Source organism: Lepidochelys kempii, chromosome 7 (genome assembly GCF_965140285.1).
Source record: "Lepidochelys kempii isolate rLepKem1 chromosome 7, rLepKem1.hap1, whole genome shotgun sequence".
In the NCBI taxonomy this organism is placed as follows: Eukaryota; Metazoa; Chordata; order Testudines; family Cheloniidae; genus Lepidochelys; species Lepidochelys kempii.
In genome coordinates this window covers 21,030,434-21,046,475 of record NC_136386.1, presented here as the reverse complement: position 1 = coordinate 21,046,475, position 16,042 = coordinate 21,030,434, and the positions used below count along the sequence as shown (strand labels likewise).

The 16,042-nt window shown below is 41.2% G+C and overlaps 1 protein-coding gene across 4 annotated transcripts in view; it reads right to left on the bottom strand.

Annotated features, from left to right (window-relative positions):
* The window catches only part of UROC1 (urocanate hydratase 1), a 66,242-nt gene extending 53,133 nt beyond the window's left edge, over nucleotides 1–13,109 (bottom strand). For 3 of the 4 annotated variants that reach the window (XM_073351320.1, XM_073351322.1, XM_073351323.1), the window contains exons 1-2: nucleotides 12,859–13,083; nucleotides 4,874–5,004 (exon numbers count right to left, since the gene is read on the bottom strand). In XM_073351320.1, coding sequence (XP_073207421.1) covers nucleotides 4,874–5,004; nucleotides 12,859–12,984 — 257 coding nt within the window. In that variant the 5' untranslated portion in view covers nucleotides 12,985–13,083. The other variant, XM_073351321.2, reaches the window with a different exon arrangement.
* Nucleotides 13,110–16,042: the final 2,933 nt, after the last annotated feature.

Here is a 16,042-nt window from a genome sequence, read left to right as displayed (position 1 = left end):
TAACCATTATAAAAAGGTTTCACTGTTTTGCTTCCTCCTGTTCCACAAGCAGAAAAGTTGTTATGGCCATTGGAAGGTCATTCTGGCAGGAAAGATAACGTGGCATGTTTTACATGTCTAAACCATCTTTCTTCTATTTGCACACAGACCCTTGATGGCTGGGCTTTTGCTTCATATAGAAAGATGTTTAATCTGGAAAGGTTCGGATGAAACCTGCCAGTTACATTGATCAGACGTTGGCTGACCAACTTCTGACCCAAGACTGAAAATGTGTATTGTGTAGATTTAGCAGCTGTTCTCATCCCTTGGGTATATTTCCTTTTGTTTACCTGTATTCTGCAGGATAAAGAGGAAAATGTCTTGTAGTCACAGCCAAACTAGAAGGAAAGTCATTTTTAAAAAATGCACAGGGTTTCGTTTGTTTGTGGGAATAACATAGCAAGTACTGGGTAACTTTAAAATAATTTATTACAACATAAGATTACTGGATACATATATCAAAGTTGTATACACTTTGCACTAAGATAGAGGTGATATCATAGATGTGGTCAATTACCCAGACATCTGTTATGGAAATAATTCAGCAAGGCACAGATTATTTAACAAGTTCTTGGAATGCATTGGAGACAACTTTTCACTGCAGAAGGTGGAGAAAGCGACTAGGGGAGAATCTGTTCGGGACTGGATTCTGACAAATAGCAAGGAAGAGGTTAGGTGGAAGGCAGCTTGGGTGAAAGTGATCATGAAATGATAGAGTTCAGGATTCTAAGAAATGGTAGGAGGGAAAACAGAAGAATAAAGACAATGGACTTTAAGAAGGTAGACTTTAGCAAACTGGGAGAATTGGTAGGTATGATCCCATGGGAAGCAAGTCTACAGAAAAAAGGAGTTCAGGAGAATTATCAGTTTTTTAAAGAGACATTATTAAGGGGACAAGAGCAAACTATTCCAATTTGTAGGAAAGATAGGAAGTACGGTAAGAGACCACGCTGACTTAACCAGGTGATCTTCAATGATCTGAAACTCAAAAGAGTCATATAAAAAGTGGAAACTAGGTCAATACTGAAAAGTGAATAAAAGAACAATACAAGCATGTAGGGAGAAAAATAGAAAGGCCAAGGGACAAAACAAGATTAAACTAGTTAGGGACATAAAGGGTAACAAGAAAAGATTTTACCAAGACATTAGAAGCAAGAGGAAGACCAAGGACAAGGTAGTCCCATTACTCTATGAGGAGGGAAAGACAATAACAGAAAACGCAGCAATGGCCATAGCGTTAAATGCCTTCTTTGTTTCAGTTTTCGCCAAAAAGATTAGCAGTGTGAATGGGATAGGATCTATGTCTAAAATAGGGAAACAACAAGTTAAGAATTACTTAGACAAGTTAGATGTCTGACAAAATACATGCTAGAATATTTAAGGAAGTGGATGAAGAGATCTCTGAGCCATTTGCCATTATCTTTGAGAACTCATGGAGGATAGGAGAGATCCCAGAGGGCTGGAAAAGGGCAAATATGGCGCCTACCTATAAAAATGGGAATAAGGACAAGCCAGGGCATTATAGACCAGTCATCTTAACTTCAGTACCCAAAAAGAGAATGGAGCAAATAATCAAACAATCAATTTGTAAGCACCTAGAGCAGTGGTTCTCAACCCTGGTCCACCGCTTGTTCAGGGAAAGTCCCTGGCGCGCCGGGCCAGTTTGTTTACCTGCCACGTCCGCAAGTTCAGCTGATCGCAGCTCCCACTGACCACGGTTCGCCGCTCCAGGCCAATGGGGGCTGCGGGAAGAGCGGCCAGCATGTCCCTTGGCCCACACCACTTTCTGCAGCCCCCATTGGCCTGGAGCAGTGAACCGTGGCCAGTGGGAGCCACGATTGGCTGAACCTGTGGACGCGGCAGGTAAACAAACCGGCCCGGCGCGCCAGGGGCTTTCCCTGAACAAGCGGTGGACCAGAGTTGAGAACCACTGACCTAGAGGATAATAAGGTGATAAGTAACAGTCAACATATATTTGTCAGGAACAAATCATACTAAACCAATGAAATATGCTTCTTTGACAGGGTAACAAGCTTTGTGGGTAAGGGAGGAAGCAGTAGGTGTGATATATCTTGTCTTTAGTAAGATTTTTGATACTGTAAGCAACCTAGGGAAATATAGTCTAGATGAACCTACTATAAGGTGGGTGCACAACTGGTTGGAAAACCATACTCAGAGAGTAGTTACCAATGGTTCACAGTCAAGCTGGAAGGGCATATCAAGTGGGGTCCCTTAGGGATCTGTTCTGGGTCTGATTCTATTCAATATCTTCAACAGTGTTTTGGACAATGGCATTGAGAGTACACTTATAAAGTCTGCAACAATACCAAGCTGGGAGAGATTGTAAGTACTTTGGAGGACAGGCATAGAATTCAAATGATCGGGACAAACTGGGGAAATGGTCTGAAGTAAACAGGATGAAATTCAATAAAGACAAATGCAAAGTACTCCACGTAGGAAGGAACAATCAACTGCATAAATACCAAATGGAAAGTGACTGCCTAGGAAGGAGGACTGCAGAAAGGATCCAGGATTATAATGGATGACAGACTAAACATGAGTCAACAGTGTAACACTGTTTTCAGAAAAAGAGAACATCATGCTGGGATGTATTAGCAGGAGTGTTGTAAGCAAGACACAAGAAGTAATTCTTCCACTCTGCTCAGCACTAACAAGGCCTGAACTAGAGTGCGGTGTCCAGTTCTGGGCAGCACACTTCAGGAAAGATGTGAACAAATTGGAGAAAGTCCAGAAGAGAGCAACAAAAACGATTAAAGGTCTAGAAAACATGACCTACGAGGAAAAAATTGAAAAAAAAAATGGGTTTGTTTAGTCTGGAGAAGAGAAGACTGAGGGGGGACATGAAGGATGTAAAAGGTTGCTATAAATAGGAAAGTGATAAATTGTTCTCCTTATCCACTGAGGACTGGACAAGAAGCAATGGGCTTAAATTGCAGCAAGAGAGATTTAGGTTAGGCATTAGGAAAAATTTCCTAACTGTCATGGTAGTTAAGCACTGGAACAAATTACTTAGGGAGGTTGTGGAATCTCTGTTATTAGAGGTTTTTAAGAACAGTTTACACAAACACCTGTCAGGGATGGTCTAGATAACACTTAGTCCTGCCTCAGTGCAGGGGACTGGTTTCATAAGCAACCATACAATCCCTGGTCTTTGATATCTGCTAACACAAAGAATGTTGCTATGTGAACAAGGATATTAATGAAACAGAAGCACGCTGAACCACATTCCATAGGAAACACAAATAAACAAATGAAAACAAAGTGTGCCAGGTGGAAAAGAACAGACTTTTTATTTTTGAGATTCAAAGAAACTGTTATAAAAATGGAAAACGAAAAATAAACACACTATAAAAAGTATCTGATGCAATCAAAGAATTATTGACATTAGAGATGGAAATGATCTGGTGGGCCATCTAATCCAATCCCAGTCAGGGCAAGTTCGTCCCCAACTTTTTAGTGTTCAGTGCTTTGTGCTACCTAGAGTCCAATCCTGCAGTCCAATTCAGACAAAACTCCCATTGTCTTTAGCGTGCAGTTTGTCTTAGTTTAGGTCCGCAGAATTTGTCCCCAGTCTCATGCTGAGAGCTTGGAGACACAGTTGTCTGCACAAATCTGAGTGCTTTATAGTTACTTGTTTTATTTATTTAGATTTCTGTTAAGATATTAAACATGACCTTGTCTGACACAAATTAGAACACAATTAATCAGACTAGAAACAACAGCTAACCCACCAGCAGGCCCTCAACAAAACTGCTCTGCTCCACAAACCTTTGCCCCTCTCTGAAAGCTTGAGTAAAGTATTGCCCCTTACAGCACTCTCCAAATGTTAACAGGTCTAGTATATTTCAGATCAGGCTCAGGCAGCAGGTTCCAAAGCTGAGGGCCCCTCATGGAGAATGCTCTACCTCTCTTTTAAATCAAGGGGGATCCAGCTCTGAAGCCTCTCCTATGTGGCATGAGGAGAGAGCCTGTCTCTCAAATAGGTGGATCCAAAGCCACTCAGGGCATTTGACCTCTCCCTCTGATTCACCAATTGTTGGCTTCAACATTCCAGCAGTCTCTGGATTGAAATCTACAGTCTAGCAATAATAACCGAGGAGTTTTGCCAGCCAACCGAATTCAGCTTCAGCACAAGCTGCAGTGCATATAAGACTTATTCAGAGCTCGTACAGTTGGGACTGTACTTCAGATGCTTGTGAAACACTACAAGGACCTCTGAATGTGGCCATGTGTCAGACTTCAGTGGTGCATAGGCCTTGTGCAGTCTCTCTGCACAGAGATGAATTTCACCCCAAGTGTTTTACAACCATTCCAGGAGCTTGAACTGATGATGTAAGAGCCCAAAGTAAATGTCTCCAGAGTAGACCTGCTTTTAAATAAGGAGCACAGTATAATCAGAGATAGAGAGGGGAGGGCCTAGTTCGTGGCCACCCACAATATTTCCCTGGTTGGACAGTGGAATGCTCACTAATGCCAAGGGGAATTTTGTGGAGCTAGAGAGCAATATAGAGCCCGGAGTATGAAGAACCTCGGTTATGCAGCTTATGGGGTAGCATTCCAAAACTATGACTGAGGCTCAATATGAACAAAGCTACTGATTTCTAATTACATACAAGGCACAATATTTATTTGTTTGATTGATTCAGGTCATTAATATGTCTTGACACTGTTTCGAGATGGGTGTAAGCGGGGCCTCACTGGGGCATAGGCTTTGGGCTAGCCCTAGGCACAGAAGTGAATTTCATATCCAGAGTACAACAAGCATGGCAGTGGCAACTGATTGCAATTCTGAAAAGTGCCCTCCCAGCCTTACCTCATCTCAATTTCTGGACAGAATCGGTACATGTATATGTGGCCGTAGAGCTTGAGCTCTTCTGCAAATTCCAGCGCCAGCTCTTTGTGGACTTCGGGTGGGAAATAACGCAAAGCATTTTGCAAAGCCAGCTGTCAAAGAAAACGGCAAGGGTAAAATGAAGGTGACGAGGTGGGTGGTTATCATAACAACATGAGCTTTTATGAGAAATGATGGGAAACCTGCCCAGATCATAAGAGTATTCAAGGTTACTGCCCTTAAAAGAATAAGGACCCAAGAAGTGAGAAAGCTGAGCAGTTCCGATGATATTTCTTCATCCTAATCCTTGCACAACAGAAAAATACTCTGGCTCAGATTCTCTGCTACGCCCAGTCTCCATCAACCACAGCAGTAGAGGGAGAGGAGGACAGCAAAGGAGCCAGCTGAAGATAACCGGGCAGTAGGGTTCTGGCCACTCCTTTCCTGCCCCCAGCATCCCACTACACTCAGCCAGGAAGGCAGTGGTACAGGACACAGCTTTGCTATCTCTAAACAAGTTGAGGGCTCTCAGAGGCCAGGGGAAGCCTTAACTGTGGGGATGCAGCCAGTTTATGGCCCCTTTGCACCTCCGGAGTGGCACAAAGGGACTAGATTGGGCTAGACAATCTGAGCCTCTAAGATGTTTATTAAACAAACCCAACAATAGGGAGTAGAACAAGCTTCAGCTCAACTCGAAGGCAGCAACCATGTCTTCAGACTTTTGGTAAAATTTCAGACATATGGTGCTACGCACAGATGTTCAATAAATAACCATAACACCATGATGTGCAGTATTCCATTCGCAGTCTGGTGCAATTTCTGGTCTTTTTTTTATCTTTTCAATGTGCATATGTAATTCCCATTAATTTTAATGCAAGTATGGTATGTAAATTAAGTAAAGATTAGCCATAAATACTTGTGTACCTAGTTATTTCTAAAGATGTTTGCCCATCATTTCTAACCCTATACAGAAGAAAATGTTCACATTTTCTTTATATTTGTTCTTTGCTTCTGTAAGTCAAGTTATGATGGTGGAATTTTTAGGAACAATCCCACAGAGGGAGTAAAAATCCAGTAGACATGAGGCAGTTTCAATTTGTTATGCGCAAAATTATATGCAGAAGGCTTGCTCAAAATAGGACTTTAATGGGATTTAAGTGATGCATAGGTCTTGTTCGGGCTCTCTGCATAAAGATAAATTTCACTCAGAGTATACTCATAGCAGGATACCTACACTTGATAGTGGATTCTTGTAGGATCTTTCCCATTAAAAGTAACCACTAGATGTTTGTGAAATCCTCATAATGAAATGTAAATTCAAGGTTTTTCACATTCCTTACAAACTGGAAAATGGATTAATTTTCACAGAAAGCCTCGCTAAGGTATTCATATTATTTAGGCAAAACCAGGACCAATTTCAATTAAAAATGGACCAGTTTTTGAACAAAAATGTGAAAAAATAAGACTATTTTTCAGGAAAGGAAAACATATAAAATGTGTAAAACATGCAGCATTTTGAAATTACTGGAAAATCAATTGTTGGAATGAATAAAGCCATTTCGTCCAACATTTGAATAAACCTAAATGAACGTGAGTGAGAGAAATCATACAAAATTTTGTATATTTTATGTGAAATTTTAAACTCCAAATTAATCACAGGTGGGTGGGATTTTAGGCAAATCACACATACTCTTTTTGATACTTATCAGATATTTATTACTGTTCCATCAGTGAGAAAATCAAATTATGAATTGATAAGGTTATTTAAAGTTATATTTTGGTGGAGTTATTTTATTTTCAGTTGTTCAGCACATCTAGCCCGAAACAACAGGAATTGCAGGAGGTGGCTTTGGACATAAGTAGTGTTCTTTCCTGTAAATCAGTACTGAACCAATCTCCATTGTTGTGCTAGGGGGCGCTGTGCTGCCAAAGGAGCTATTGTTCAGAAATGACAACAATGAGGTCCTGGGCTCTGGTGGGCGTTGAAGATCTCATGGCACGTTCCATAAGAGTAGGGTTTTCTCCCCTGTGTCAGGGCAAATTCACATTACATGCTGCTTGCCTAAGAGTCTTCCTGCCTAAGTTCCAGTTGGATAAGTATTCTCATCACTTTTCGTCCCAAGCTATTGCAGAGTGTGTTGCTATGCATTATTATGCATTTGCTACAATTTTCTACAGTGGTGGGTGTATTTTCATATTAAACTGATTCTTGCACATGGAATCAAACTCTGGAAGCTGTGCTAAGGCACTGTATTCCCTCTGCCTGCAGAGATGTTGCCCATAGTTTGCAAAGCACATTGGTATCTTTTGAGATGAAAGGTGATACGCATATGCTATTATCTTTATGTAACATTTTGTTAAATCGTGTAGCCAATATGTATTCCACATTCTGGTCTATTAGAGCCATAATGAGGCCAAAGATTTTACAACCTTTAAAAGGCTAATTGCACACAAAGGTCACGAAAAAGATTTTCCACTTGCATTATAAATGGCAGCACTATCCAAGCTGCTTTCCGCTGAAGATAGTCTCAAACCATATTTAACTTAATAGCTTCATTTGGGTGATTTGTAGGGAGTGGAGATATAGTTTGCTTTAAGATCTGATGAGATCACAACATCTCACCATGGGGGAGACTCTTGTTTTGGAGAGGGGAGAATACAGCACATATACCCTGCACTTGCAGCACCCTCTAGTGGCTGCATGAGGGAGTCATGGATGCAGATAATTTATAGAGAATGCGAACTGGAGTAGTGCAATATGGGAATAATGGTGCTTAGAACAGAGAACAGTGAAAACCCACAGACTCAACCTATTTATTCTCAGCATAGTAATTGTTCTGGGGAGACAAGACACTTTGGCAAAAACCCTTAAAAGCCATACAAAACCCAAGCCTTGGCCCAGTGGCAAATCTAGTTGACTTCAATGGGCCATGGTTTGCTCTTTATGGTTTAGAGTTCTCCAGCTAGCTCACCACTTGAGCCTGCAAGCCTTCAACACACAAAACTCCCACAGGCTTCAATGAGAACTAGCATCCACAAGGGCTGCCAGAAAAGACAAGACGATGACTATGTAAGAAAATGTTCCTGGCATAGGTATGCTTGCTTTTGAGCACGTAGGGTCAGATCCTCTTTGAGGTCAACAGAGCTATGACCATTTACACCAGCTAAGAATGTGGCCAATAAAATCCAGGGGCTGGAATTTGCCATTTTATCGACAGTAAGAAAAGAGAAAAAAATTCCATTCACTGGATGTAGAAAATGCAAATTATTTTTTCAAATTTAACTACCCCTCCAGCACCGAGATAAGCAGTTGTTTTTCAAGAGCATGTTACTAGCTAACACAAAAATCCCAGCTATAATTAATATATGATATGGTTGGGTGTTTTTGTTAGTTGACATAACAGCTGCAATCAGCCATAACTACAACAATTTAGCTTTGGAGAATTTCAAATAAGAGAAATGCCACACACACTCTTAAAAATAAAATACAATTATCTGGGATAAAATTCTATGTGTGTGTGTGTGGCCAGGGGGGAAATGTGTAACAGGAAAAGGGAAAATATTGCAACATTTGGAATTATGGCTGTGTTCTATGTTGACTATCAAGTGCTGGAGGAATGAAAATGTTATTTTTCTAACCTGGCTAGAGTTATTCAATAAATATCCTGCATTATTTGTAGTCTAATAGGATTGCTAGGGATATTTTTACCTAATCTACAAATACAGCTTGGCAAATTCAAACAGTTTAACATGTAAGTAAATACTAGAGCTGGGCAAATGATGTGAAAAAATTTTTGTGACTATCTGCTTGGCTTTTTTTGGCTGACCTTATGCCCTATTTGTGTTCCCTTTCCAAAAGCATCCAAGTGATTGAGTTTTGTAATACAAACATTCATGCAAACGAATTCCAAAGTTGCATGTGCTTGTATTTGCAGAAACCAAAGTGAATTCTCAGATGAAAGTATTGACACCAAAAGCGCTTGTATGTGTGTCCAATCAGGGAAGATAAGCAATACCATGTGACTTATGTGACCAATCACAACTAAGCAGCATATCTTGAATTCTGTATGTTCCTGCCCTCTACATCACTTAAATCCCACTATGTCATCAAAATATGGAGCCTTGTGCTAGACCTTAGCACATGAGTGAATTTCATCTATAATAAATGCATTTCTGGAAATCAAAATTTCCCTGTGACTATTCTGCAAGCAGAGAAAAAGATGAAGAGGATGATTTTCAGAGATGCTTGGTACTTACGACTCCTATTGACTTCATCTCATGCTGCAAGTGCTCAACACCTGTGAAAATCAGACTTTGATCTCACTGAAAGTGTACATGAAAGTCAATAGGACTTACGCTCCTAAGTCACTTAGACTTTTTTTGAAAACCCCACCTTGAACTAATTATTTGCTGAGAGTATTTCAAGCTGGTCACCTAAGTACAATATAAGAACTTGACACAAAGTTTCCTTCTTAGACATGCATGGTGGATCATGACTAATATTTTGCTCTCATTTTGAAGCACTCCACTAGCAGGTTGTTTTTCTTGCCTTACAACCTCCTTGGGAGGTAGGTCACTATCACATTTTACTGATGGGAAACTGAAGCCCAGAGAAGTGACACCCAAAGTCACATTGATTTCTTGGTTCCTTGTTCTGTTCTTTAACAATGAGATTAACTTTTTTTTCCCTCCCATTTATCTTCTTGGATTTGGTGTTTATAAGGCATTTATAGAGGGATTATTCTCTGAAAAGTGATTGTAAAAATGAGATTGTGGGTTTCATGTGTTATTCTCTCTCAATAGCATCCAATACAGATGACCTCAGTTTAGAAGTAAAAGTGGATCTTTCTGATTGGCCATTGTTGTTAACTCCACATGGGTTCTGAAAGTCCAGCTGTGTTCTTTATGGCTAAGATTTTCAAAAGCAGAACCCTAGAGTTAGACTCCTCCTTCCATATGTGGATTTCTAACTCAGTGGCCTGATTTTCAGAAATGCTAATCAACCAGAAGTTCCCACTGAGGTCAAATGTCCTCCCACTTCTCCACCAAGGTCAAAGGGAGCTGCTGGGGGGCTCTGCACTTTCTCAAAAGAGGCCACTTCAAGCTCCTATTTTTGAAATTCTTGACCCATGCCTATTACATTATAACTACTAGCAAAGATACTCCAATCAAAGCTTTCTGTCTGCAGAATGTTTAGCTTGACAGATGGAAGCTGAAGAGCAGAAAGCTTGAGCTTTCTGAGACGGGGAGGGAAAGACAGAGGATATGGCTGTTTCAAGCACTCGGCCATGAAAGTGGAAGCAAGTGAGCTCAGGAAACTTATAAACAAAATAGGTCCTCAGAAATGGTTTGGTTTATTGAAGGAGATTAAATATTGTAAGGTAGGGAGAATTGAATATCTCGTCAGCAAGCCCCAAGACACATGGCTTTTTCTAAATCTCACTTAAAGGCTTTATATTATTACCAGAAACAGAGGCACACGAAAACAAACATTGCAATGGCTTAGAATTATTATTGCAAATACAGAAAAACTTAGCCCCAAGGGATATAAACATCCTCAGCAAGTGTAAGTCAGTATAGCTCCATTGACTCCATACCAGCTGAGTCGCTGGACTACTTTTTTCCTTTGCTCATTAGCTATTTTTATTAGAAAATAAATGTATCATTGCACACAAAGAAAAATCTCCAGATAGTCCCAGCATTACACATCACTGATAAAGGCTGAAATCCTGTCTCAAGGTTTTGAAACCACCTTGTAGAAAGACTATATTTGTTAAGCATGGAAGGGATTTGGGCTTTCAGGTATCAAATAAATACCAGCTGAGACTCTAAACCTGTTAGGAGTTTAAAGGTGGAGGATTAAAAGCCAAATAAATCAGAAAGGAAGCTTTTAAATCTTTAACAGGCCAATAAAAGATTCACAACCAGCCTGACCTTTTATTAACTATCAGAGGGGTAGCCGTGTTAGTCTGGATCTGCAAAAGTGGCAAAGAGTCCTGTGGCACCTTATAGACTAAAAGACGTATCGGAGCATAAGCTTTCGTGGGTGAATACCCACTTCGCCGGATGCATGTCGTGGAAATTTCCAGAGGCAGGTATAAATATGCAAGCAAGAATCAGGCTAGGGATAACGAGGTTAGTTCAATCGCTAGAAGAGGGCCTCATCCTCCCTGATTGAACTAACCTCGTTATCCCTAGCCTGACTCTTGCTTGAATATTTATCCCTGCGTCTGGAAATTTCCAAGACATGCATCCGATGAAGTGGGTATTCACCCACGAAAGCTTAGGCTCTGTTACATCTGTTAGTCTATAAGGTGCCACAGGACTCTTTGCCTCTTTTATTAACTGTTATTGATAAGGAGGGGAGAGAATAGGGTAGGATGCTGGAAACCAGATTGGGACTAAACCAATTTCCACGGGGGTTTGTTCCCAGAAAATACTTGACCTGAGGAAATAATGTGGAGCCCATGATCCATATTATCTTCCTTGTGCGGTTATGGCAGGCAGGAAACTGTACTAGTTTCCATTCATAGAGTTCCTGCCTCATAAGAGAACAAGGGTGAGGATCTCTCCATGATGGGAGGTGGTGGGGAGGGGTTGGCCTGCTAAAAGGTGAATATCTGTAGGTCCATAGAGATCTCGGAACATCTATGGAGACCATATGCTTCTTCACAGCAGCTCCACTGATCTCCCCTCCTCCTGGCAGCATGGCTCCTTCAAGAGCCACGGAACCATTAATTCCCCCACCTCCATCCCATGGCTGTGCTGTAATAGCCGAGGAGAGCATTCCTCAGTAACTAATGTTGCTCAAAGCAGCATTAATTCCTAATTAGATCTCTCATGGCTGTTCTCTTTTTGTTCCAAATACCCCTGGTGTCTCAATCCTTAGAAGTGGGGCTTCCATAGAGTCCCAAGGACCTAGGGAGAGATCTGAGATCTGGGTCTCCCCAGATACACACCTCCACCCTAGCTGGTTTTTAACTATTTTGGTTCCTCCTTGCTTGTGGAAATGGACAGAAAGAATCTGACCTCAAGTGCAAATTCAACACTCACATAAGCAGGTTGTAACACCAAAGAAGTCTATGGAGTTGTGCCTACTTTCATCAGTTGTGAATGTGTCCCTGTGTGTCTAGCATGGGGGGTGGGGGGGAAGAGTACAATGTTATATTATTATTGCTATTATTATCTGATGAAAGATGGCCTTTCAGACCATTAAGGAACCCACTTGCTGCCCTTGAACACGCAAAACTCCTGTTGACTTTTGTTTTAATGTAACCTTTTAACTGTTAAAATTTTAAAAATCTCTAATAAGGATTGAGCCTAACGATTACCTAACAGTGCAAGCTACCTAGTCAAACAAAAAAAAGAGATAGAATTGCACAACCAAGAACAAATCATTAACCCAAACCCGAGAAGTCTGTGCCTCAGCAGAGAACACCAGGACGTTTCTGATTAGGCTTTTAAATATATTTCTCCCTGTAACATCTTAAAATGCAAAACCAAAATGGAATGTATGCGGATGGTTAGTAAACAGGTGTTGAGCTTCCATACTTTGTGTTGATCAATTTTGTGGGCTAAACCTTGTACGCATACACGAGGGATTTTTTTTTTAAAGGGGATGCTCATAAAATGTCCAGTGAAAAGTGCTAGATTGACAGCTACAGAGCCTAAAGTCCCATTTACCCCAGAAAGCACCAAAAAGTTCTGTGCAAGCTTCTCCCACACTGCCCCACCGACGTGTCTCAAGCTTTTCTTTGGGGAGAAGCAATGAGGTGAAAGCAGACAAGTCCCCACGGCATTGTCCGTTAGCTGACAGCTCCGTGATATTAAAGCCACAAAGAAACTTATTTAGTGGCCTTGTACTTTGGCTGCCAAACCCTGCGGAGCATTTGAGGCAGAAGCCCTGCTGCTTTGGATGGCTGGTATCTGGTGGGAAGGGAAGCTTGGTCTCGCAAACCCCATGTTACCTTTTCTTCCTGAGCAGTGAGGTTGGGGGTTCTCACAGGAGCATGAGGTACTCCTTTCTTTCGCCCTCTGTTTTCTGGCAGGGGATGTAGTGGAAGCCCCCCACAAATGTCCTCCAGGCTAGACATGTCTGCTGGGAAAATAGGAGATGAAGAAAAGGCTGGTTCAAGGGGAATGAGAAGTGGAGAGGGAGGTGTGTAAGCACCTGGGATGTGCAGTAGCTATGAGATCACCTCAGAGAGAACAGCCCACCCTGTGGCTTTTGCAAACATGTCTCCCAAGTTCTGAGGACAAACACCCCAGGCGACACACCTACTCACACTGTGAAGTCCCATTGGTTCTTCCCTCCTTCCCTGAATAATGAATCATTTACCATTTTGCTGTTTATTCTCTGAATTTTTTTTTTTTTTTGCAGCTGCTCTGCTAACATTTTGGGATACCTTTGGTCCAGTCCTACATTCTTTGCACACACCAAAGTCACATTGCCTTCCACGCAAAGTAAGGCTGCTGGACTTCAAAAGGAGATTTGTCTGAGTAGCGATTCCATGATTTGTGCCTTGACCTGTCTATAATCTCATAACTGAATATTGGGAGCTTTCTCTGTCACACCTCTAGATAGTACTGTACCTCACTCCTGACCAGTTTCTCTTTCTGTTAACAGCTGTTATCCATAATAGCAATAAGGATGCCACCCCACATAGGTTCCTGTTATTATATGTTCCTGAATTTTAACAGATTTAAACAGAATATATATCAGTCTATTCAATATTGCTACTGATTTTGCTGTGCTACATAATAATAGCAGGGAGAAAATAAGGTTTCTCTTCTACCTGGCTTTTATACACCATGATCAACAACAACCAGAGTGGCTAAGGCTCTTCCCATTCAAACATCACAAACAAACAAATATGCTTCCTGTGACTTTCCTCTTAACACAAAACATGAACTTTAATCTTACTTTTGAACCTTTGTTTAAATTGTGCAGCTGCTTTTTGGCCCTTGTTGCATTCACAGATCCACAGCCTATTTCTGTGCTGACATCCACTGGGAGAATTACCTGAGTAAGGACTCCAGGATTGAGCCCATAATCTGGAAAAAAAAAAGAGAGAGAAAAAATATTAAAAGAATGAACAGGTGTGAAATGGGAACATCTCAGACTTAAGGTCCATCGTTCTATGAGGTGTAAAAGGGTGAAATCAGTAGGGTTCTTAAGAAATTAAATAATGTTCTATAGAAATTATTCTGAAAACCTATAGCATTTAAAAGAGAATGATGCCCTCTCTTATAGGTTTCCTTGAACAATCCTATAGAATCCTACAACAGGGATATTATTGTCTATTAAATTTGACAGAAGGGTTGAAAAATGTATAGAAAGGTTATTATTTTTTGCTATTAAATTCTACTGGACTTTTCCATAAGTGCAGCAATAAACAAAATGGCAGGTGAAATTTAATGCTGATAAATGCAAAGTAATGCACATTGGGAAGCATAATCCCAACCATACATATAAAATGATTGGGTCTAAATTAGTTGTTACCACTCAAGAAAGAGATCTTGGAGTCATTGTGGATAGTTCTCTGAAAACATCCACTCAATGTGCAGCAACAGTCAAAAAAGCAAACAGAATGCTGGGAATAGTTAAGACAGGGACAGATAATAGGACAGAAAATATCATGTTGCCTCTACATAAATCCATGGTATGCCCCCATCTTGAATACTGTGTGCAGATGTGGTCGCCCCATCTCAAAAAAAATATATTGCAATTGGAAAAGGTTCAGAAAAGGGCAACAAAAATTATTAGGGGTATGGAACGGCTTCCGTCTGAGGAGAGATTAATAAGGCTGGGACTTTTCATCTTGGAAAAGAGATGGTTAAGGGGAGATATGATTGAGGTCTATCAAATCATGACTGTTGTAGAGAAAGTAGTTAAGGAAGTGTTGTTTACTACTTCTCATAACACAAGAACTAGGGTTCACCAAATGAAATTAATAGGCAGCAGGTTTAAAACAAATAAAAGGAAGTATTTCTTCACACAATGCACAGTCAACCTGTGGAACTCCTTGCCAGAGGATGTTGTGAAGATCAAGGCCATAACAAGGTTCAAAAAAGAATTAGATAAATTCATGGAGGATAGGTCCATCAATGGCTATTAGCCAGGGTGGGTAGGAGTGGTGTCCCTAGCCTCTGTTTTCCAGAAGCTGGGAATGAGTGACAGGAGATGGATCACTTGATGATTGTTTGTTCTGTTCATTCCCTCCAGGGCATCTGGCACTGGCCACTGTTGGAAGACAGGATACTGGGCTCGATGGACCTTTGGTCTGACCCAGTATGGCCATTCTTATGTTCTTATCTTAAACACTGATAACAGTGCATTGTGAAGAAAGGCTTTCCATTAATGTTATATGGAGCTTGATCCTGTGAGGTGTTGCACATCCTCTGCTACCACTGAACCCTGCTGGTCTGAGTACAAGGACAGTATTCACATGGTTTATAATAGGTGACTAATTATGCAACATTCTAGCAGTTTTAAAAGAAGGGGGGAAAATACACAAAAATATACGAATAACCTTCTCTCCCCCCTCCCCAGTTACTCCCTTCCCTAGGTTTCCCACTGTAACAAAGATTCTTTATTTCTGATTTTAAGATCTGATCCTGCAAACACTCAGGCAGGTGAGTTGCCTTTCTCCTGTTTAGATTCCCATTGGGCCTGCTTCTGTCTCAGGAGTGCAGTTTAACTCAGGAATAACTCCCCAAAAGCCCAGGGAGTGACACTGGCATAAGGTAGGTTTAAGAAAGACAAGAGTCAGGCCCACACTAGTCACCTGAAAAAAAGTCAGACAGGGCTGTGTTTTCAGGATTGGGCCCTCAAGCAATGAGTTCTGTGCTCTGAACAACTTGCACCCTCTGCCAGCCCCCATGAAGACAAACGAGTCCTAAAGCTGGGACCAGGCACTGCTTGTGTGGCTCTGCTGTCTGCTTGCAAGCTCAGGGCTATAGACTGTATGTTCTTTGGGGCAGGGACTGTCTCATTTTGTGCCTTGTACAAAGCGGGGCTCACACACCTAACACATCTTGCCTGGCAGGTTGGCCTAGCGGATCAGTTGCAATTGGTTTTGAAATCCCCTCCTACCCTCTGAGCTCATTGCTCCCTCCTTGCTTTGGATGCTATTTGCTCCCCGCTCTCTC